Source organism: Ammospiza nelsoni, chromosome 5 (genome assembly GCF_027579445.1).
Source record: "Ammospiza nelsoni isolate bAmmNel1 chromosome 5, bAmmNel1.pri, whole genome shotgun sequence".
Taxonomy (NCBI): Eukaryota; Metazoa; Chordata; class Aves; order Passeriformes; family Passerellidae; genus Ammospiza; species Ammospiza nelsoni.
In genome coordinates this window covers 63854837-63877885 of record NC_080637.1, presented here as the reverse complement: position 1 = coordinate 63877885, position 23049 = coordinate 63854837, and the positions used below count along the sequence as shown (strand labels likewise).

General features: G+C 37.9%; 1 protein-coding gene across 2 annotated transcripts in view; it reads right to left on the bottom strand.

The window, feature by feature from the left end:
* Positions 1 to 839: 839 nt before the first annotated feature.
* IPO8 (importin 8) overlaps positions 840 to 23049 on the bottom strand; it is a 44593-nt gene continuing 22383 nt past the window's right edge. The window contains exons 13-26 of one of the 2 annotated variants that reach the window (XM_059472089.1): positions 20908 to 20997; positions 20093 to 20258; positions 19376 to 19536; positions 18802 to 18927; positions 18098 to 18164; positions 17331 to 17456; positions 16773 to 16870; positions 15649 to 15744; positions 14005 to 14225; positions 7387 to 7592; positions 5744 to 5980; positions 4953 to 5069; positions 4795 to 4855; positions 840 to 4248 (exon numbers count right to left, since the gene is read on the bottom strand). In XM_059472089.1, coding sequence (XP_059328072.1) covers positions 4833 to 4855; positions 4953 to 5069; positions 5744 to 5980; positions 7387 to 7592; positions 14005 to 14225; positions 15649 to 15744; positions 16773 to 16870; positions 17331 to 17456; positions 18098 to 18164; positions 18802 to 18927; positions 19376 to 19536; positions 20093 to 20258; positions 20908 to 20997 — 1734 coding nt within the window. In that variant the 3' untranslated portion in view covers positions 840 to 4248; positions 4795 to 4832. The remainder of the gene's footprint in view (positions 4249 to 4794; positions 4856 to 4952; positions 5070 to 5743; positions 5981 to 7386; positions 7593 to 14004; positions 14226 to 15648; positions 15745 to 16772; positions 16871 to 17330; positions 17457 to 18097; positions 18165 to 18801; positions 18928 to 19375; positions 19537 to 20092; positions 20259 to 20907; positions 20998 to 23049) is intronic. The other variant, XM_059472088.1, reaches the window with a different exon arrangement.

Below are 23049 nucleotides of genomic sequence, written 5' to 3'. Positions count from 1 at the left end.
CTGGGTACTCCATTACATAGTGCATTTCTGCCTATCCTTTGAGCAAATTTCAGTCCAAGGTATGGGGATTTCAAAGTGCCCATATTAAGGAGTAAATCACAGAAAGGCTCATCAAACCACAGGCACAAGTGAGGAGCTTTTGAAGTTCTGTATCATCTGTGTATGTCAAATGAGCGACTGTTCTACAGTGAGAAATGCAACTGATAAATTGCATTGCTTTAAGATTTTATAAAAATTGCTTAAGGTTTACCTTTTCAGGTCTTTTGAAAACTCCCTGGAATGTCCAATAACATTGTGGCTGACAAAAGAAGAAAAGGAGGAAACAAAAAGACAAGAAAGCATTTTGGAAACAGGACAGTTAATCATTCATGTTGTCTACAATTCCTTTGGCTCAAGACAATCTCAAGACAGACTCTGGCTTTGTAGTAAGAAAAAAAATATCTCTACTGTCCTACCATGTATGATGGAATCCAGAGGCACAAACTGCCAGGACTTCACAGGCAAAGGGCATGTCCTAAAGCAGAGCATTTCATGGCTCCCTCTCATCCCACAGGCAGCCTTTTTCCCTAAAGGAAAGAATCTTACAATATCATTTTGTGTGGCATTCTTTAAATATTTTGACTTAACACTTCCCAAGTACATTCATTTCAGTCAGATTGTGCACATGTGGGTTTTGGGGGATTGTTGAGGTTTGGGCTTTCCAACCTTTCCCTCAGCTTGATATTCTGCACTCTTCCAGGAGCCGGCCATTGTGAATAAAGATTCTGCTTTGTAATGAAAGCAAGCAATGTACTTCAATGCTGAAAGATAGACAGCAAAAAAGAGGCAGCAAAAACATGTGGTGATTCTTATTTTCTTTTCACAAGTGACAAAACAGCATATGCAGTTCAACACCCAGGATCAGTTAATTTTATCTGGAAAAGCAGCTTATGTAAGTTCCCATTTGCTATGATTACAACCCCCATAACACTAATTTCCTATGTAAAGCCACTGTGGTGCCCACACAGATCATCCTTACATTTTGGGATTATGGGCATGGGGCAACATAAGTCACCAGTTATCAGCCTTTGTTTTATTTTGCAGTACATTCATGATTCTCTATCCTTCCAATGGCAAATACATCATGCTTGCTTGGCAGTGCTGGTATCTGATATTCCACAATTACCTCGGTTCAAAGTGAGACAGTAAATGCACATTTGTGTTACTCTCCCTTTAATGCAGTACAAAGCTGGACACAGCTCAGAAAGAAACACCTAAAATCCAGTACGTATTTATGAGCATGTACAAATGGGTATTTATCATGTTAAAAGAGAACCATGTGTTAAAATGAAGGCCAGAGCCCAATAAATCCTTTTGGATGAAAACCCTTTTCAAAAAAAAGGAATAAAATCATTAACATTTGCTTTTGCCAGTAGAAACATTTGCTCATGAATCTTCTGGGGAGGGAAAGGCATTTAACCTTTTTACATGCCATTCCCTCAGACATCTCTGACCCCAATGCAAAATAGACAACAAAGATTCCCAACTCCACAATGCTGATTAAACTCTTGTATGAAACATCTGGATGAAATTTTCTTGGCAGCTGATTTGAAAAGTATACAAGAAGCAGAACTAGGGAGCAGCCATAGTTCAGCTTAGTGACACCAAGATGATGCTATGCAAAAGCAGATTTTACCTTGAACACAAACTCCTAAATATAAGCCTGCGACAGTGCAAGCAACCTCATTAGCAGAAGAAAAATAAATCCATCTTCTACTCTGCACATCAGTATAGAGAAGGCAAATGGGCTTTGAAAGAAACCCAACTTGACAATCTTGCTTCTTTTAATAAAATAATAAAGGGCTTTAACAGTTTACCTGCCTAATAACTAACTTCAATTGACAGGTAAGAGAGAAGTCACCAGTGCCCTTAACTTCCAAAAACTATTTCTTACATTGGTGAATGATTTCAAAACTTCTGTGGTTTCTGATGAACTCCCCAACAAACTGGATGTATTGCTTTCTTACTTAGTGTCTCAGTCAGTACACCCCCAGGCCTAAATTAGGAAGTGACCTGTAATTTTCATAACCTGACATTCAAAATAAAGGATATCTTGGCCCTCTTCTGCCTGACCTTAAAGAGCCTGTCCAGTGCAGCTCAATAGACTGTTCTCTTTTAAAAATACAGACCCTGGAATTCTCACTGTTTCCACATGTACAACAGGCCTAAAAATGAGACATTTTCACTGTTGCTATTAAATAAGCAGCATCAGTGAAAAACCTACATGAACCAGGCCAACTTTACTCTGTAGCTGCTGGGGAAAGGAAGGCAAAAAAAAAGAAAGAGGAAGCAGCAGCACAGAAACAGCCTTAGAGTCTGACAAAAAGGTGCAGGAAACAGGAAAGTGCAGGGAACATTCTGCCCCACAGCTGCCAGGCCAGGAAAATTCCAGAAGGAACGGGTAGAGATCCTCTGGCCTTTTCCAGAAGCCAAGGCACAGAGTACTTCAGATTTATCAGACTCACCCAGAATAACAAAATGAAAGCTTCAGCACTGCACAGAGCCAGCAGTCTGTAATTTACTGTAGTTGAAGAAAATTTGATGGGGTATGGGAAAGGCTTTGACTTTTTATTTTGGACACTGCTGTAAAGAAATAGATTATTAGTATGTGTTTAAAACTGATTGGTGAATATTTTTAAATCATAAAGAAATTAACACAAAGACAAAATCTGGTCTAAACATTTTATCTCCAATCCAAAATTCACATTCTAAAGCACCCCTATTGCTTTTTGCTACACCACTGTGATCCCAGTAGAGCTAAAGGAGGGGCACCTATTCAAATTAGTACTGCTATCACTTCCTCTCTAAATGAACTTCTCCACAAACACCTTGTCCTATAGAACTCTTTAGGTTGGAAAAGACCTCTAAGGTCATCACGTACAACTGTTAACTCCATGTTCACTGCAAAACCCTGCCCCTAAGTGCCACATCTATGTGTTGCTTAAACACTTCCAGGGATGTTGATTCTTCCCACTTCCCTGGGCAACCTGTCCCAATGTGTGACCACTCTTCCCATGAGGAAATTTTTCCTAATACCTAGTCTAAACCTCCAGTGGTGAAACCAGTCTTCAAAATTCAGGAAAAAAATCTGTCAGAAGAAATTTTAGCATGGAATAAGAATAACCAACTGCAATGCAGACCAGAAATACAATCACAAAGTGTAACAATAAGAAGTAAGTTTGAAGCTGTTCTTCTTCTATCAAAATAAATAAAATATTGCAAATATTTTGTACCACATTATTCAGTACTACCACTGGAATGGTAATGAAAGAAAAAAACCAGAAGAGATTATCCCATGTATAATCCAATATTCATCAATAATAGCAGAAATAAGCTGTCATGTAGAACATCTACATGAGAGGGCCACATCATTTGTCCAGGCAGGAGCTAATATTGATGTAGATTTAGGGTAGGCACCTGCCAGGCAAGCCACTGTAACTCAAGCAAATTGAATTCATGGCTAAGAGAAATAATTTAAGACTACTGCATCAAGGGAAAATCTGCCATTTTGTTAAGACCCTTTGACATAACCAGTGTTTGCTCTGCAACTCCAACAGGCACCTCCCTCTACACATTTGGTCTGCACCAAATAGGGAAGGTGTGCTAATATTGTGAATCCGGCAATTTGTATGCAACCAACAAACAATTAAACCGAGCAGTAAAAAGCAGGTGATTGGAAAACATGGAACCAAGGCTTACAGTGTATCAAGAAATGTCCTTACACTTAAAAAATTATAATGCACTCCAAAATCCATTTGTTCAGGCAATCCATGTACAACAGAAGGCACTGTTATCCATATGAATCTATCAATTCTGCACAGCAAAAACCTGAGAAGTGCAACTCAATTAGATGCAGCCTGGCCCCTCCCGGTCATCCAGGTTCCTTGAGGACGAACATTTCCTTTCAGTCCATCAAATTATAAAAACACCACAAGAATTTGTAAATTACAGTAGCTGGTTAGAAAGAGCATTCTGGTGGGGGAAGCACACTGCTATTTCCCAGAAAACCTTCAGCAGCATTAAATTACCCTCCCCTATCACTCAGAAGTCACGATGATTTCAAGAAAATGTAATGATGAGACCCTTCCCATTGACCTTTGTAGCCAATCCTTCAGTTGCCACCGGGAGTATTTCCAGCAAAATTAAATGCTGTTATCAGTCCTTTGTTGTCAAATGTGTAGCCACTTTGTTGTTCTATTGTCTTAGTCTCTAGAATTCAAAGAAAAAGGATATGAAAAATAAGTCTACAGAGAACAAACACATGGTGACTCTTACAAAGTAAGAGACAATACAGCTCAACTATGAATGCAAAGTTATGGAAAAAACTCTCAGCTGAGTCAAAATTTCATTCCCGAAATGCAATGACAGGAATAAATTACACTCAGGTTTTCTCTGAGGGCATAAATGTGCACACCTCTACAACAGAGTTGAGAAATTAATCCTTTACCAAGTCAGTCTATGCTACACTATTCTTTTTGATTAAATCTGAATTTATTTTCCATGATGCAAGCTTTCTACACATCTAAAACATCACACTAACTGCAAGGCAACATAAGTAGCTAAAAAGTTAGAAAACTTTTAAACATAATAACTGATAGTAATCTTCATCAAATGCCTGGCTGCTGATAGATATTGCCTTAATTTGTTCTTCATTTCAAATGTCAGATTGTTTAAAACTAGTTCATACCCTGTTGAAAAAAAACAACAGCACAAGTCAATGAGAAGGCAATTAATTAGAAACAACAGTAAACTTACTCTGAATAACACACACTTCCAGGCAAGGAATAATGTAATCATGATATCCTGCTCACGCTTCCTAGAAAACGTTAATTAGCACAGAGGTGGTTGTTACAGATCAGAAGCAGTTCCAACATCTCTGCAAGAGCTGAAAGGGGCCCAGGGAAGCTTCTCACCTGCAGCAGTTCTCCTGTGCTCTGCTAATGTGTAGATCTCCTGCAGCTGTTTCTTCTGATCCTCACTCAAAGGTGCAGTCAGGGAGTGGTACCAGGCTGCATCCCGGCTCTGCACCGCTGTCAGGGCAGCAAGGGAGGGAAAGGGACCATCAGCTTACACACAAGTTCATTTCAGAATAACAAACTGAACCACATGAAATTCTGGCTGGTTTTAAAACAGAATCTGCACTGCAAAACAAGATCAGTATTCCTGTCGGTTTTCTTTGCACAGAATTCCCACTCTAATAGAGGCAATCCATTTTGGGGGACTTAATTACATCCTCTGCTTATGAAACAGAACGTTAACCATGTAGCCATTATTCATGGACAATGTGAATTGAATCTTCTTGTTTAAAACTCATATGAAAACTAAAAGCAACAGGATTAGTGAAACAGGAAAGGGAGAAAATAATTTCTCCATTAAAATCAAGTAGGTGACAAATATTTCTCTATATATGAGTCCCTCTAGTGACCAAGCCCCACTTATTTAGGCTGTGATTGAAAAATTCTGAGGGAGAATGTGAAGAGAATTAATCTTTGGCTCTATTTGCTGTCATTTTTTTTGCAGCACTAGTAAGCCAAAAAATTGTAGGACTAACGTTAAAAAGTGAGATCAGGTTTTACCATTTCAGTAATCTAAACCATTACTCATAACAAAGAAAAGGGTTTTCCCCAGTGATGACTATAAACATCTCCAAATTAAAGCATGATTTCATCATGTTATATCATTCTGCCAACCAGCAAAGACATACTCAGAAGTGCTTGTGTAAAAAACTGGTATTCATCAACACCATTTTCAAGGTCAAGAGGTGTGCTGAACCCTTCAAGAGCAGTCTCCTCCAATGCATCTTCATCCCAGTCATCATCATCATCATCGTCTTCATCCTCTTCCTCTCCACCTCCAGCACTGCCACCTCCTCCTCCACTGTGGTTCTCTTGCATTGCCTGGCTCACTTCATTTGTCTCATCCTCATCGCTCGGTATCTCTTCTGCAAAAGCATTGGTATGTTTTGTAAAACAAAGTTTAATACTACAAGGAAACAATGACTGATGAATTAAAAACAATTAGTAAATCTAGGTTTTGGCTGCAAAGGGGAACATCTGTTAACATCCCTTCCCCAAAATCTTTAATAGTCTTATGTTAAATGTTAAAATGTTTCTTACATTCAAGATCAGTTAAACTTTTGTTTCCACACAGACTCGAGGAATGTGGAACTGCCATCTTTTTTCTTCTTTCATTTATGCAGTCATTGTGCAATTACAGGGTCCAAAATTTTTGAAGAAACGTCTTCCAAGAAATGGTCCATCACTCCACTTTTTAAATTACAGAGACTTGCACAGAATTCTCAAATGCATATGAAACCATGAGAAATCCATCTGCAGACCAACTGTATGCCTTCTCTTCTTGAGTGTTGCCTTATTTGAACACCTTAAGTTGGTGTTACCTTCCATTCTGCTTATGAAACTATGACCCCCTGATTTAAATGCAACTACAACCTGCAATTCTAATACTGATTTTTCCTAATTAAGGAAAAGCATTTCTGACTTATAATCAAGATTTTAAAAAACCAAAACCTTAATTTCCAAACCTGCAGCTCTTCCTGTGTTAGCAGTTTAGAAAGAATAAAGATGACTATAGATGCAGCAAGCAGGGACTGAATCACAGGATAGAGATTTGAACATTTCTGTGCTGTTTCCATACTGTATTCCTATGCAGTGAGAAGAATTCTGTGATTCCATTACAGAACAATTATAGGTGAAATGTGAGTGGATTACATAATATGCTTAGGTCCAATCTGATTTTCAGACCTCAAAACATCTACTCCTTGTCAAACACATTTGCCTGCAATGCTGTGGATAATTCCTTCCCCTCAATTTCCTCTGTAAGGCATTCTTTGATGTTTTTTCTCTTCTGGCAGACAGAGGTTAGAGGCCTGTGTGCTCAAGGAACCTCAGCTGTTTCAAACCCTACTCTGCAAACAACCTTCCATTTGGACAAAGATCTGCCAGGATCTCCCTCAAAATTCAGTCAAAAAGGTCTTTCAAATAGCTGGGTAGTGGAACAGCTTCTGTCCAGGAAGAATATACCTAGTGGAGTCCTGGCAAACTCCTGCTGCCTATGTGAGAAGACAGTATATTCACAACCCATAAGAGTACACCTGCAAGTTACTCTTGAACCAATACTACCCTTTCACAAAATGTTAGCTGTTACACCTTGAAACATTTTGATTACACACTTTGGGAGGAAAAATCAATCCCTAAGATGGTATTTCAAGCACCCAGTAAGCCGAGCTATTTTCAGCAGACTAATGAGTCTTAAAAACGAACTGCAATTTCTTACCCCCTTTAAATTAAATCCAGACAAAATCCACAATGTGAAAAGGGGAGATTTTACCATTATCTTCTGCAAAGTGTTTTTCATCTTTAGCATGATCCTCGTGTTCTGTGAGCTCTCGTGAGGCGCACACTTGTTTTAAGCCCAAGAAGAGGAGGAGGATTGAAGGAACAATCTGGGCAGCCACAGCATCCACTGCAGGTGGTCGGTTCTGCAATTCCATTAGGATGCTCAGTCCTATTATACACATCTTTCTGTCATGGAGTCTGAAACAAGACACTATTGTTAGACAAAACCAGATTTTTCATTGCAAGGATATACAGAGACCAATAAAATCTTGACATGGGCAGAAGACAATGTCTCAGAGTCTATGTTCAAAGATCCTACACAAACTATTTTCTTCATTCTGAATGCAAGTTTCCCACTGGAAAGTACTCATCCAAGAACAATTAAACAACTTTCAAGCACTGGTCAAATTCCTGGAGCAACTTTTTCTGATTACCAAATGCAAAATTTGTAATGCTAAATAAATACTGTTTAATAATTATGTAGACTATCTTGTCTTTAATAAAGCATTTGATACAGATTATCATTATTAAATAGGATGGAAAATTAATTTGCCTTGGCTTTGATAGCAGTACTGTTTCAGGGATGGAAATTGGCAAAAACTATTAGTGAAGAGCAATGATAAGCAGGAATGCATTGAATCACAGGGTGCATTTATGGAATGCCCCAGGGACAGATGAAGTTAAATTATGAGAAGTCCATCAGAATGGCTTATACATATTTCAATAAACAATTTCTAATGCTAACTTCAGACACGTTGCTAACTCTGGTGAAAGCAGGGAAATAATTCCAACTTATCGAGAGTAACTGGCAGTATACTCAAACTGGGAACTTACAAATGAGCAGCCCTCCAGTAAAAGAAACTGAAGACAATTGAAGGGAAAGAAATTAATTGAATTAGTAGCAGAAAGATTTTTATGGGACCACAGTCAGGAAACTAGGTAAGAACCTATGCTCTTAAACATTAGAATTGATTTTCACTTCCAGAAAAAGGAATTTTTGCAAACAAGATGGAAAAAAAAATCTCCAGGTGCCTCTGCAGATACTCTCTGGTTCTCCTTTACTGGAAACATCAGAAGTAGTCAACTTGGAGCTAACATTACAGTATTCTGCCATTACGGGCTTGAGAGGAGCTTTTTTGTTCCAGCTATTCAATTTGATGCTGACAGTTTCTGTGCAAGCCTTCTGCAGCAAAACCTAGAGAAACCATGCAAACCTCCAGAGCTGGGAGAAAATGGCCATCCTCTAAACTCTTGGGATACTTCTATTACTGAACCAGTTTTACTTTGGGATGAAAAGAATACAAGTTGAGAGAGAAGAAATAAGATGGGCACCACAGGCTGCAATAAAGCTGACAGGGGGACTACCGGCTCAATCCACCACTTCAGAAATCACTACAGAGATAGAGCTTTTCAGTGCTTAGGTAATTTCATTACCTAAGCTCCTATATAACATGCTACTGAACTACTATATCCTTTAAGTAACACAAGTGATCCTGTATTGCAGCTTTCTAAACTTTACTAGTGCTTAAACAAGGTTAGAGATCTGGAGGGATTTCATGACACCTCCCATGTTGTTACTCCTGTTAGGATTTACTGAAGTGATTCATTCTCAAGAGTAGCTGACAACAAAAATAAATTATATATGACCATGCAGAACACTATGATCCCAGCAGACCTTCCAAGAACAACAAAGTCAAGCAGCATATCAAATGACACACTTTGTCACATTGGGTTTGGCTGCTTGGTTACACGTGTTGAAAACCGCACCAAGGCGCAAGCAGGAATGCAGCATTCCTGTAACCATAATCCTCTTTTCACATGGCATGGGTCACAAAAGAGGGCATGCAAACCAGGGAGACTGAGATAGAGGAACAGGGTCTGCTTTCATGAGAAAAAAAACATAAATCCCTTACTCCTCTCAGCTGAAATGACTTACTCCTGCATGTTAAAAACAAGCCGTTCGCTCTCTCTTTTTGCAGACCAAAAGCCAAGCTAAAGATAATGCTACCTATAAATGAAGGATAGCTGTTATCTGGAGAGTTATCCATCCTTAGTGCAAATACAAATGTAAAAAACTTTCTTTACCTCCTCTTTTAGTCAGCACTGTCAGCCAAGTGTGACCCAAGTTCTGTAATCTATGCTCAAGATTTCTATCCTGCATCCTGACACTGGGAAGCCATGAAATTTCTTCAAGACCCAAATGTACAAAGAAGCCACATGCACCAGAGTAAACTAACAACTCTTAGCGCTACTTTTTATCATACATTTGAAAAAGCTACCATTGCACAACACAAATTGCAAAATGCAACAGTAAAATGTAAAAAAAAAAAATCTTAGTCATTAATGGCTTAGCTTCATATGAAATTATCATTTTGGGACAGCAAATCAAAGTACAAGAATGAAGCCCTGCTGTTTGAAAAGGAGCCATCAGCCATCATTGGGAAGCAGCCCAAATGATCAAAACCCACAGCACATTTGTCATGCTCCACTTTAAAGCTGCTAAAGAGAGAAGTTGCAGGAATGAACACATGTCTTGAGAATATGCATGTTATTAGAAGGCCCTGCAGGACAGCAGAAATTCAGGCATTGAGCCATCTTTAGTGAACCTGAGCCAGAAGGAGACTTTTTTTCCACCTGCCAGCACAGAGAAACAGCAGGAAAAGCATCTGCCTTGCCTGAAGTTCAGTATTCTACTATACCCCAGTTGTATTAAGGACTGAACAAGCAAAACAGAGTTTTATGTATGTTCATAATAGCAAAGAATGGCTTCAGGACCATTCCCTTGCTATCAAAAGGCTCATTATTTCAGCACCCTTCCATCTGCTCAAGGGAGCCTGGATATGATTCTCCTCAGTAATTTGTGCTTTGAGATCTGTACTTATTTGCTCAGAAGCACACAATAGCCCTCCCTAACAATCAGGGACTCTGCTTATTCCTCAATGGTTTATCAAGCCTAGAGTATTGAACACACAACACACAGCCCTGCAATGCACAACTCCAAGCCATGTCTATTTTTAACAAGCTGTGTGTGGTCCTCATAATCTGCAGGACCTCTTCTTGCTAACACATATTCCTCTAATACAGCACAAAGGATTTTAAAATCTTTTGTATTTTAAACCAAGCTGAAAGTATTTCAGAAAAAAAAAGCTAAGCCTTTCCTTTTACTGTGAGAATCAAGTTTCTCTCTATTACATCAATCCAGTTCCTGGATAAACTGCAAATAATTAGCCATTTCCTTCTAGCTGCAAAGTTGGAACCAACAGAAGACTGGGATTTTTATGTACAACTCTGAGAAACCTAGGAGTTTTAACTATCAAACTCCTATCAAATATATAACCTTCTTCAGCTTCAAAAAACCCAAAAGCACTTACTGAGGGTTTTTTTGAAGCAAGTGAGATTTTATTTTCATCCTAGTTATCACAGAAGAATTTTTAGTACAAGAATAAGCATAAGTCATGCAGATGTTTCACCCAAACCTCAGTTGTCAGTAAAAAGGTAGAAAGAGGTAAGGAGCAAATGTTTCTGCAAAAGGCCTTCCAGTGTGAAGTTACTGCAGAAAGCATTTAGAAATACATTCAATATCCTGTGGCATATAGGCACTATCAGCACACAACCACAGATATGTGACTTCCACTATGACATACTGAATTTATGCATGGTCTTACAAGGAATTCTGAGTTCTCCTTGCCTGGCTAATTTTTAATATGTCAACTTTGTAACACTTTTTCAATAGTTTCAATGGTTTTAATAAAATGGAAGAACAGCTACTTATCTTACCATAACTGCTTTTCTCCTGCATTTTCCCCACGGATTCCATCTCATGTGTTTGCATATGCTGCTCCACAAACACTGCATTCTTTTGGCAAACACCAATGGCTCCAGCCTGAGCAAGTGCAGCCATGCACAACCCTGCTGCTGGCAGAGCACAATCTATGGGGACTAAGACTTCACAGGAACAGAAGAAAGACATAGAATCATAGAATGGTTTGGGTTGGAAGGGACCCTAAAGGTCATCTAGGTCCAACTCCTCTGCCATGAGCAGGGACACCTTCCACTAGACCAGCTTGCTCAAAACCCCATCCAGTCTGACCTTGAACACTTCCAGGGATGGAGTATCCATGCAAAAGAGTGTGAGATTTATGTGGACAAGGCATCTTGAACAGCCCCTGTCACCCCCACATTCCAGATTTCCTGCATGGTTGACAAAGAAATGACAGCAAGATTCACCTGGTCCTTCACATCTGGAGGTGGATCTTCTTTGATCTTTTTCAGTTTCTCTAGGATTTGTGAGTCTACCAAATTATTTGAATCTGGGCCTAAAACTGCCTCTTAATGGGAAGTGAGCTAAGTGTAAACCAAAGCAACAAATGGCAGCTGATGAGAAAAAGGGCTGTACAAATAAAGGTGCCCACTGCTCTCTGATGAAGACGTGAACTTGTTAGGGGGGGACCCAAGAAAGGGTTTCAAGAACACCAACTTTTTTGCACTTCTGTCTTTTCCTGTTCAGTTAGGCCTCTGAATCTGGGGCTCCTTTAACACTCCTAAGAAAACAAACAGTCTGCTAGAAGCGGTGCTCTCCTGAGGGAAAGGGAGGAAGTCCCTTACAGCACATCACAGTGCCTCACCAGCAGTACCACAGCAAAAGCCCTACCCTACATCTGGGAGCCACAAAGTGAAGAGACTGCACAGAAGGAAGAGTGACTTTTAGATTTAAGCAATATTACAGATAACTATTTCTCTGCTGGTGGCAGCAGATCAAAGAGAGATTTCCAACCCTCTGCTGCCATTCAAGTGCACTCTGGGTAGAATGATGGGCATGACAACCACGTGTTTAACTTTTCATTTTCACAGGCTTTGTTAACCTTTGTCTCAGCTCCAAGTACGAGTTTATTTGAACAGTAGTTTCAGTAGCTGATGCTTTTTGATGAGTAACACAGAAGAACTGAAAATTTAGCTCACAGTAGTTCACAGTACTGAGTTTGGAGCCTATCAGACCCTAACATTTTTCCTCTCTGAATCTGACTAGCTTCTCAGTGAATGCTCCAGGATGAACTGTTTCAGACTACAAATCTCTTTCAGTTTACCATGTGTAAGAAATATCTTCTTTCCTACCATCTCTGTATTTGCTCAGCATGTGATATGTAGTAGAAAATGGAAAGCACAAAGAGATGAAGCTCAAGAACTTTGCTTCAGCCATACAAGAAAATTGGTACATGGAAATCCTAAAATGTCTTGCCCTTTTCTAAAGCTGGTAGATATAAAAATAATTTAGCAATTACCAATAATATTACCACAAGGTGAGGAAGAAGCAACTTAAGGAAGACACCCATCCAAGCCTATCCATACCCCTGCAGGCAGGTGTCAGCCTCCAGTAGCAAAACAAAACTCAAGCAGGAAGGTGAGAGGTAGCTGTTAACTCCATCTGTCTGCTTTGCCCTTAGTGGATGTGAATCTCCCAGTTAAGACACCACATCTCAGCTGAGGGGCAAGCACTGGCCTTCACCTCTGCTCAGCATCAAGTGCAAGCTTTGCTAGGTGATGACAGGCTTTGCTCCCCTTCATTAACTTTACAAATGCTCAGCTCCTGCCTGAGTGCACAGCAGTGCAGCACACACACATTCAAGGGAGGTCACAGTGACGTTTCAGTTCAGCAGGATGTGAAGAAGTCAATGGCACAATGATAAATATGCAAGTTGATTGTGAAAATTCATTTAAAATCAGAATTGGGGTTCACTGCAAAGAGTGATTTTTTTTAATTAAATGGAGCAGTTAAAAATAACTTACAAAATCCAGAACAGAAAGTATGTACACAGTGTTTCAGATAAAAAGTTAACATGTTGTTTGTTATAAATGGTAAATACAGTTACTGGCTTTTGCATCTATGTATTAGCCTTTGCAAGCTATTGTCACAAAGATTCTGATATAATATAATTTGAAATTCCTTTTAACTGCTTTTTGGTATAATATAGTCTGCCAGTTTATGTATGTACCACATAGCTTATATAAATAATAGTGTGATAAATACATATTATATCTTAGGCCTTAGCATAATATTAAAATGAAAACTGAGTAATGTATTAAAATGCTTTTATTTGTGTAACTAGCCCAGATAATGGTGTGAAATAGCCAGGTTGTTTCTCACTTTGTGGACCATCTTATCTGAATGATAACAGTGACAAGAACCAGAACACCAAGAGAAAAAAATTTACTACTGACTCTCCAATTATTAAAAAGTGTCAAAACAACAGAATGGAGCCTCAAGAAGAAATAAAACATATTGATTTAATCTACAAGATGGCATGTAGACAAGTCAAAGATTAAAACCAAGCAAAAGAATTCCTAGAACATGTAAACTCACAGGAATATTTAAATATGTATACACTCTTATGAATATGCATGTACCCCCTGTAACATAACACTATATAGAGAACATTGTTTTAAGCCAACAATGTGTTTTTGGCAGATTGCCAAGCACCCTAGTGCTGGATATTGTCCCTTTTCTCCCTTATTAAACTTTTAGAAGTTTTCAAGAGTATCATAGTTTCTCACATTGCTGAAATCCAGCTGGTCAATATTGAATATTGTAAAAAATAAACCTCTCAATACTTGCCCAAAAAAACAGTCTGTGTCATTCATCCATTGGTTTATGAACTGTGCAGTGATGGGCTCAGGATTGTGTGGAAATCTGATGTTCTCCAAGGTGTGCAAAAGTAGGTCAGGATTGTAGTAGAGCGCAGCTATGGCAACTTGAAGACACATGGTACGGAGCTCGCTCGTTTTAACTCCTCGAGTCAGGCGCTCCAGAACAGCCTCCACAAACAGGGGAATACACTGGGCACAAAAGAAGACAAAAAGAAAAGGAAGGGAAAAAAAAAAAAAGAAAACTGTCATTAGACATGTTGCCAGATAATAGAAAATTTTGTAATATTTTTACCAGAATTATGTCCTGAGTTATCTGAAGTTCAGGTATAGAAGAAAGGAACACATTTCTTTCACTTTCTAGCCTCTGATCACACACTTATAAATCTTCCTCAAAACAGCTCTTCTCTGAGCTAAAAATTGCAGTGTTATTCTGAGCACAGGGGAGAATATTTCAGGCCATTTGGTGGAGTTTGTTCTAGCATGTTGAAAAGATTTAGAAAAAGACTCAGACATTCTCATCTTTGAAGAAAGATACTAAACTATTTCAAAACTAACAGGCATTAGAAATTAAACTACCTAAATTCCTAACATAGTTAGACGTTTTTCCTAATAAATGTAAAGTGATGTTAAATTTTTTATAGAAGTTTAAAACACATTTATTCAGATAAAAGCAAACGTGCACAAATTTCTAAACAACGAAATAAGCATCTTCTAAACACATGTATATTTCAATGGGCACATTTATACATTACAAAAATTTGGCAAGCATTACAAAAGTTTTACTTTATGAGTTTCAGTTCAGTGTGCAACCATTTTAATCCATAGAGTTGTACAACTCAATTAAGCCTTCTACCACATACTTATTTCAATGCAAATACATTGAAGTCACTTTAAACTCTTCCAGATTCCCTTTAAAAAATAAAACCTTTCAGAGAATGTTTTTATCTTCAATTACTTCAGATTTACGTGAGTAAAGTTATATCACTTTCAGTGAAATTAACTGAAAATTTATCACTGAAATCCATGGATTGCACTGTGGCAACATCAAACATGGTGTATCAAGGTAATTTAGGCTCATTATATGAGTCCAGAATTTGGCCCTTAATAGGAAAAAGACTACTTTCTAAAAAGTTGTTCTAAGAAACTCTGGAAAATTGTGATTATGTTTCTCTCTGCAATCACAAGCAAGCCATGCTAAAAAATCTGCATTTCTAAATGCACTTAGTAATTTAAAACATCAAAAAGTTCCCATAGCTTGGAGAAACAACAGCAGTTGGATATGTACAGTTAACCTCTCAGCCACAGTAGTTTTAACTATGTGTTTTGCATCAAAAGGGAAATTGTATTAAGAGAAAGCAAAAAGCTACAATCTTGCACAACATACTATGTCTTTGTCATTCAGTCCGTATCCATTCTGTGGCCATGCCCACTAACATCTTGTCTCAAAACCAAAAAAACCCCAACCTTACAAACTTTCCTGAGCTCATTTACTTCTTTCTGTCTTTCTCCCCAGCGTACATTTCCCTCAAATTCTCTAACTGCAGCTGTTTCTCTCAGGAGTCATGGATCATTAGAAAGCAATAAAAGAGAAAACCTGTTCAATATGAATCACCTGGTCAATACCCCGTCCTTTGCACTGAAGAACAATCACTTCTAGGAGTTTGGCTGCATGGCACTCTGCGTCTTCTCCTGCATCTCCTGTCAGTACCTAACAATCAGAGTAACAATTTATCAGTAATCACTGACAACACTGAAAGCAAGTGCTCCTGTACCTGCATACATCCAAAAATCTCTACACAGCATATACATATGTATTCATGTTAAATTCTGTGAGGAATTAAGACACATAATTCATCTCTACAGGACATAAATAAGGATTAGTGGCTAAAGGTGAATTTTAAAAACTAGAAGAAATTACTGTACTTCTTAAAGAATGTTATATTATTTGTATGTTCTCACTATCCCTTTTTTAGAATGAAGTGTCACTTAGAAGAATCACTGATGTTCTCCACATGGTGCTTCCATTCTTTCACTTCAATTCTAATAGTCACTGGCAGGTTAACAGCGTGGCAAAGTGAAGTGCTATGTCTAGGCTAGTTTCTGATTAAGAACAAGATGTATGCAATCATTCTGTGTGTAGGCACATACAAATGAAACTGAGTGCTTCATCTCAATACATTTCAACTCCATGGTCACTGTCAATCAAACCTGACAAAAAAAGCAAAATTTTCACAATCTAATAAACACTCCAAGTTTCTTAAAAATAAGCAAGTAGCTAGATGCTTAACACTCTCTAATGCCCCAAATCAGAGGAGGACTGCAGCATGATCTCATACTTTATTATACATGAGAGACTCAGAATGAAAGAGAAACAAGATAAATGTAGGAAGGACTTCAAATGAGTTTGCACCTTAGCTGACAACCAGAGAGTCCAACTGCAAGATACACAACCCAAGGAAATCAGGCTTCATTAATTCCCTACCTACCAAAATAGCTTTCCATGGAAGAGAGTCAAGACAAACAGCAACTTTCTCCCACACAGCCTTTTGCATGTAATTTTCTTAAAGGATGTCACTTAAAAAGTGTGAAGGTGCTGTGTGTGCTCAGAACTGAGTCAAGACTAAAATTCACTTAGTTCTGAAATGCTTGGTCACCACGTGGCATGTTCAGGTCACTCAGCTCCTCTAATTGTTATGTACCAGTGATAAGAACAACAGTAAGAATCAAAAGCCTTACCTTTTTACACATAGAGTAAATGATTTCTAAATGCTTTGGGTTAGACAGCAAAGTATCAGTGTCAATAGTCACATAATTATGCAAGAGAGGCATCATATCTGCAAATTATGGAGAGCAAAAGAGAAAGAAGTTACTAAAAGTACTAACCAGAGAGGCAGTCTTAAAAAGGGGAATTCATTAGGTGATGTTCTTGAATATGGTTGGAAATTCAAACTCTGATAGTCTTTCCTGGAAGAATTCTTCATAAAATGCACTATGCAGGCTGCATTCTTGGAATTAGAGCAGGACTACATTTTAATGAATCAATTTGTATTTTCACATTAACTTTGAATATTCAACTTTCTTTGAGTTCAGGACCCCTACAACAACTGATCACACTGACAGATTTGCTTCTCCTACTTAAATATCTCCTGTTGCACTCCCACACTCAACAGATGAGCAGGGCATGACTCAAATACATGATCATTTTAAACCTTGGCACTAAATGGAAGAGACCCTTATCTGCTAGAGATGAATTCTCAAACAGTAAAAATATCACTAGAACAGAAGTGAATTTACCTGCAAAGTATTCAAAGCAGTCCTGCTGGAAAACCTCGTACAGAACACCTAAAAGCTGCCACATCTGAGGTGAAATCATCTGGCATGTTAAGCTGAAGGCCAAGGACAGAATTTCTTCATAAAACTCTGCAAAAGACAATTTGAAGCAGGGTGCTTTACAAAAAACATTTAACTTGCAACTACCTTGAAATCTGAAACCAAGTCCTGAGTCATGTAACAACTAGAAGACAGCAATTAGAAACTAAATCATACAGAGAAAAATAAAACAAATTGTAAAAGACTCTTTCAGACAGGCCTTGTGTTGGCTATAGTTACAATGATATGCATAGTTTTCCACTGTAAATACACACCAAAAAATATATCAGCAGCACATTAAAGACAATGTTTCTCATTGATTTACTGCAAAATATATTTTTTCCTCAGTCTTTGTTTATTCTTGAAGGCCTTACCACAAAAGTGTAACTTTTAGTGCAGCATACTGATGAAGCAGTAATTTAATTGCAGACCATGTCCATAAGAGACTAATGTAATTTAGACATTGTCCTTTAACACAATTAGCCAGAATTATAATCAGAACAGCATCTTCAGCTTTTGACCTCCAAAACACAACAGCCAATCTGACTAATGTACAAGAGTAGATGAGGTGAAATTACAATGGTAAAGTAATGGCTTAATCTTTAAAGAAACACACACAAAAAAAGATAAAATTCTGTTCTGAAAGATAACAATAATTAATTTACATGATTTTTCATATCTCTAAAACATACCTATCACGTGTTTCTGCAAAACAAGGCCAATGATCTGTAAACAAATGCTCTCGAGCTGTTGAGTGATCTGAAATAAAAACATAAAGCAGTTTATTTAAAAAATTAGAAATACAGCAATCAAATACATGTATTTGACTAATTCACTTTGAGCAGTTCTTCAAATCAAAAAGGCTTTTATCACTCTTAAATGCTGAATTATCATAATATTATGAAATAAGGTCTCACTGAGGCAGAAAGAACCTCTTTACCCTGAATGTGTGATTTGTGGGCACACATTGCACCATAACTGGGAGACCAATTCCTAGGAATTCAATCCAAGATATTGCTGGGTAAACTAAAGATATGGGTCATCACTGTAAAAAACTAGGTTTATGCAAAATATTTCTTTTAAAATTCTATTTTAACAGTCTGTAATACAACTAGCCAGTGTGAAGAAAATTAACTCTACCCCAACCAAAACCAGCACATTCCAATGAAGTGTTTACCAAGTAAGGGCTAAGAATTTTACCCTTGGGACATAAATTCCCTTAAAGTTGAAAGCTGAAAATTAATAAATCATAAAAGTAAACTGGGCTTTAGATTCCAGTCTGTCAGAGATGGCTTGGTACCATGCCACTGCAGTAAATGCACATTCATGGCAAATAATGCAACACACACAGAAGTGCTTCCTGTCATGCATGAAAAAGTACCAAGGAAAATCTCACCTCCTTGTGATCTTCCACAACTGTCAGGATTGTGTCAATTGTGTGCAAGATGCCCATGGCCATAACAGTTTTGTCCTCTACTTCCTCATATTCTTCACTCTGAAGTACTTTACCAAATATTTCAGCCTGTGAACAAAACCAACCAGCTTGACATTCAAGAGCAAAACCATGTTTCTAATTTGTCATTCAAAACCAAGGCAGTTAATGCAGCAGCAGCAGCAGCAATGCCTTATCTCTACGAGCTGTCAGCACTGAAAAATATTCTTGCTGCATTTGAAAGGGGAACACAGCAAATTAAAATCTCCTCTTTTTTTTCAGAAGTCTACGTCAAGTAATTTGAAATGCTAAATAGTTAGATTGTGGCTCATTAAAAGCAGTGACACAAATCAGCGTCTTTGAACAATCTATAGGTTGTAAAGATGTTTCATACAGAAAGAACCCCACAAATACTGCAAATACTAAGGTGGACTCTTGTAAATATTACTTTAAACAGTGTGTACTTCAAGCAGAGTTCATTAAATGTTCAAAGTAGGACATGCTTCTGCCTGGAGTGGTCATTTAGTATTGCTCTCACCAGGTGCTGGGTCATGTCCACAGCAATAGTGGCCACTTCCTGGCTGTACTCATAGATCATCTTCTGGATTACATTGGTGAGATCATCGTTCTCTGTCTCCCTCACAATGTGCAGGAGCTCATGCATCACTGGCCTCACATAAGGCTTCACATATTCCTTGGCTAAAAGATGAATAGAAAGCAGGTGAAATCAGCTATCCATAAACACAAATATACAGCATCTTCAAACTGCCAGGTAGCTGACTACTCTTGAACAAAATAAGTTTTTTAAATTTGAATTCACTAAAGAAATAAAATAGTCAAAAACATACCCAAGGCAATTTTACAGTCTGTAACTCGTAGACAGAGTAAATAAATTGTGTAATATTGAAATGCCACCTACAGCTAAAATCCACTTTTGAGGGAACACTTGCTCTCATACATAAAGCAGTGCTCATTTTTAAACATACACACTGCTTAAGTTCACTAAAAAAACCCCAAAGATGGGTGATATTTACTTTATAAAAACATGCTGATTCTAACTTCTTTTACATCATAAAAACTTCAAGTCAAAATTTTGGGATGTAATGAGCAAGTGAATCTGCCTAAACGTGATAAAATATTCTGAAACCTATGTCTTCAAATGACAGAAATGTTTAGATAAATCTGCACCAACCTCCTTGTCTTGACAAAAAATCAATAGATCAGTGTATACAGCTGATGAATGACTGTCACATACCTTGCTCTTGGTTGCTTATTAAGGTCTGAAGGGCTATGGCTGCTTCTACTTTGACAGGCATCTCCTTATCATCAATCAGGCTCTTCTTTGTCAGCTCTACTGCATTCCTCAAGTTTAGCTCATTGTGAAATTTCAAAGCACTGAATGAATGAAGTACCCAACATGACTGCAAGGCAAAAAGAGAAGCAAGTTAGGGACTATGGCAATTTTAAGCATTTTTAACTGAGTCAAAACCAATGCTAACTGTCTCCCTGCTTGCATGCATTGCTTTTTCCCCCCACTTAATTATGGTGTATTCTTTCATTAAATGTAGCACAGGCATTGCACTCAAGCAGTTCTTTATTGTACTTTCCCAAATTCCAATAAATTCAGTGTGCACATAATCTGCATTCATTGCTTTGGTCCTTCTAGGGGAAATAAAATCAGAACAAAACAATTAAAACTGTTTGTCCATGACTGATATCAGCACTTGGGGATTTTCTTCAAGCAACATCCAAACTGATGTTACCTACTTGTGGAAATCCTACCTACTCTTCACAGCCATCTCTGTTAATGAAAAATGGCCACAATTGCTGCTCAAATTCCCGAGTTTGATTGAAGAGGTGAACATTAATACAACATCAACCCTACATCAATTCCTTTAACTGAAAAATCACTTTTTAAAAACAAAATTATGAAAACATACAGCATAAGAATCTTATTTCAAATTTTACTATGTATTTTCCTAATTTCTTTCAGTAACATTCAGAATGAAATCAAACTGCAAAGGAAGGAACCGAGGCAAATACTGGAATTGATGTAGTAGGTGAACTTACTCGAGCTCTGAGATATCCCAGGTTAGACATGAACAAGGGAAACACATGATTCTGCAACATCAGCTCCATTTGATCCTTGAAGACACTCTTCTGATGGAGTAAGGAAAAATTAATTTTGGAGACCATTCATTTCACATACTTCTTTCTAGCCCATAATGCATTTCAAATATCAACCATGGGAAATACAATAGTTTGTCTATATAATAAAGGTATCCTCCTTATTAGGAGAGCTGGATCCCTTATCTTGAATAGAACCAACTCAAAAGCACAGCAAGTTCTAAACCAGGTAAGTGAAACAACTGTATCATATTTTACTTGGCGTTATTCATTACAACATGTAAACTGGAATTTTCATATTATTTAAGGCAATTAATACCAGATGATTTTTCTTAAAAACTAACAAAGATCAATAACCTGGTAATTCCATTCTACCTACAAAGGAGAAAATATAAACCTGAAGATAAATATGGGGTTAGTATGGAACAGATCTGAGTTTCAAATGAACCACTGTTACTCTAAGTATCAAAACTTACTGTCTTGGACACTACAGCAACAAATTTCATCTTTTTTCGTGTTTATTAATGGATGAAGATAATTCCTTTGTGACAGAAATTTTCTTAGCTGGAGAAGGATACTGGATGAGAGTTATCCTTCATTATTCCAACCTTAGCAAATGCCAAGATTCTCACAGGAAGCTAGAACCAGCATGGAGATTTGAGACTTTCCTTATAGTCCCAGAATAATAGAAAAGATACACGCTAGGGATGCTGTTACCATCCAAAGGAATGGTTCAGTGGCAAAGACAGAAAAGGGTGAAATGGGACACTCAACACAACACGAGTATCTTACATGATCACACTTGATTTCACCAGTGCACACAGCATTTTTTTCCACACTCATCCCCAGCCTTCACAGAGCTGGATGAAGGACTGAGCAGAGAAAAAACAGAGAAAGGAAAATACTGCTCTTTTCTGCACACTGGCCAGAAGTTTGTAAGCTTTGAACTGGAGCTGCTGTGGGAGCCAGGTGGCTCAGGCAGGCCCATTGTATCTATGAGCTCCTTAGACTCAGGATCTCAGTCAGCTCAAGAGCAGAAAGCACTTACAAATCCAGGATTCGATATGGAAGCAGCTGATGGAATGCTTCAATGTATCAAATTCCAAACACAAGAAATTCAAATTTTAAAGGGGTCTGTGGTGTTTGGGGTTATTACTCTTGTATAAAGTGCAATATAACCTCATGTTTCAGGATTGAAAATTTCAAATAGGAGCAGAATACTGGAATAAATCCCCTTTCTTCCCCACAGGACAGAGATAAATATGTTAATATGAAAATCTCCTCACAACACAAACAATGTTTCCTCATTCACTGTTATACTCCTGCATGAGGAAGGACACATACAATCCAAAATAATCTACAATAATTCTGCAAAAGTTACTGATGTTTCAGGATTTAAGATCATAAAATAGATTGGTAAAAAACCAGATGGCCAGTGCTGGTAAGATGTTGCTCCTAACTGAAGACACATCCTGCACAGTGAGACAATTCAGATAAAATATAATAAATCACCTTTTAAAAGAAGCTTTCAGCACAAGATCACCATTCTCATGCTAAAAGTGATAATGCTTTGTCAATTACTTTTGACATGGAGCAAAGGCATATTTTGGACTCCATCATCTACAAAAGCACCAGGCAGACTGTAATCAATTTCAATTAGAAAGCAGCAGTGTGCATTAAATTTGCGTTCAGATTGCAGAAATACACCCAAAATTCTGAAGATGCTGTCTACAAAAAATGGAGGAAGGCTCCTTGTTCTTTTCAGTTTTTTTCAAACCTCCCAACTGGCAGATGAAATAAGACTTAAAGCCACTTATTGAAGAGTGAAAAAGTTGGAAAGCTAGACAGAACACCCCTGTTATGTGTTAAGTAAACCTTTTCCTGGAACCAGAAGAAGCCCATAAGTTAGGGCCATTCCCATAAGTTGGGGAATTTCATAAAGAATCATAGGCCATGTTGCTGATGGAATGCATGTTTGCTTTCTTAACACTTCCATTTTCCCAGTAAAGCAGGAGGGGACCAAGGGACTATCGTGTAACAAACAAACAGAGCTTTGGAAAAATGTGAGAAGGAAATATCTGTGTA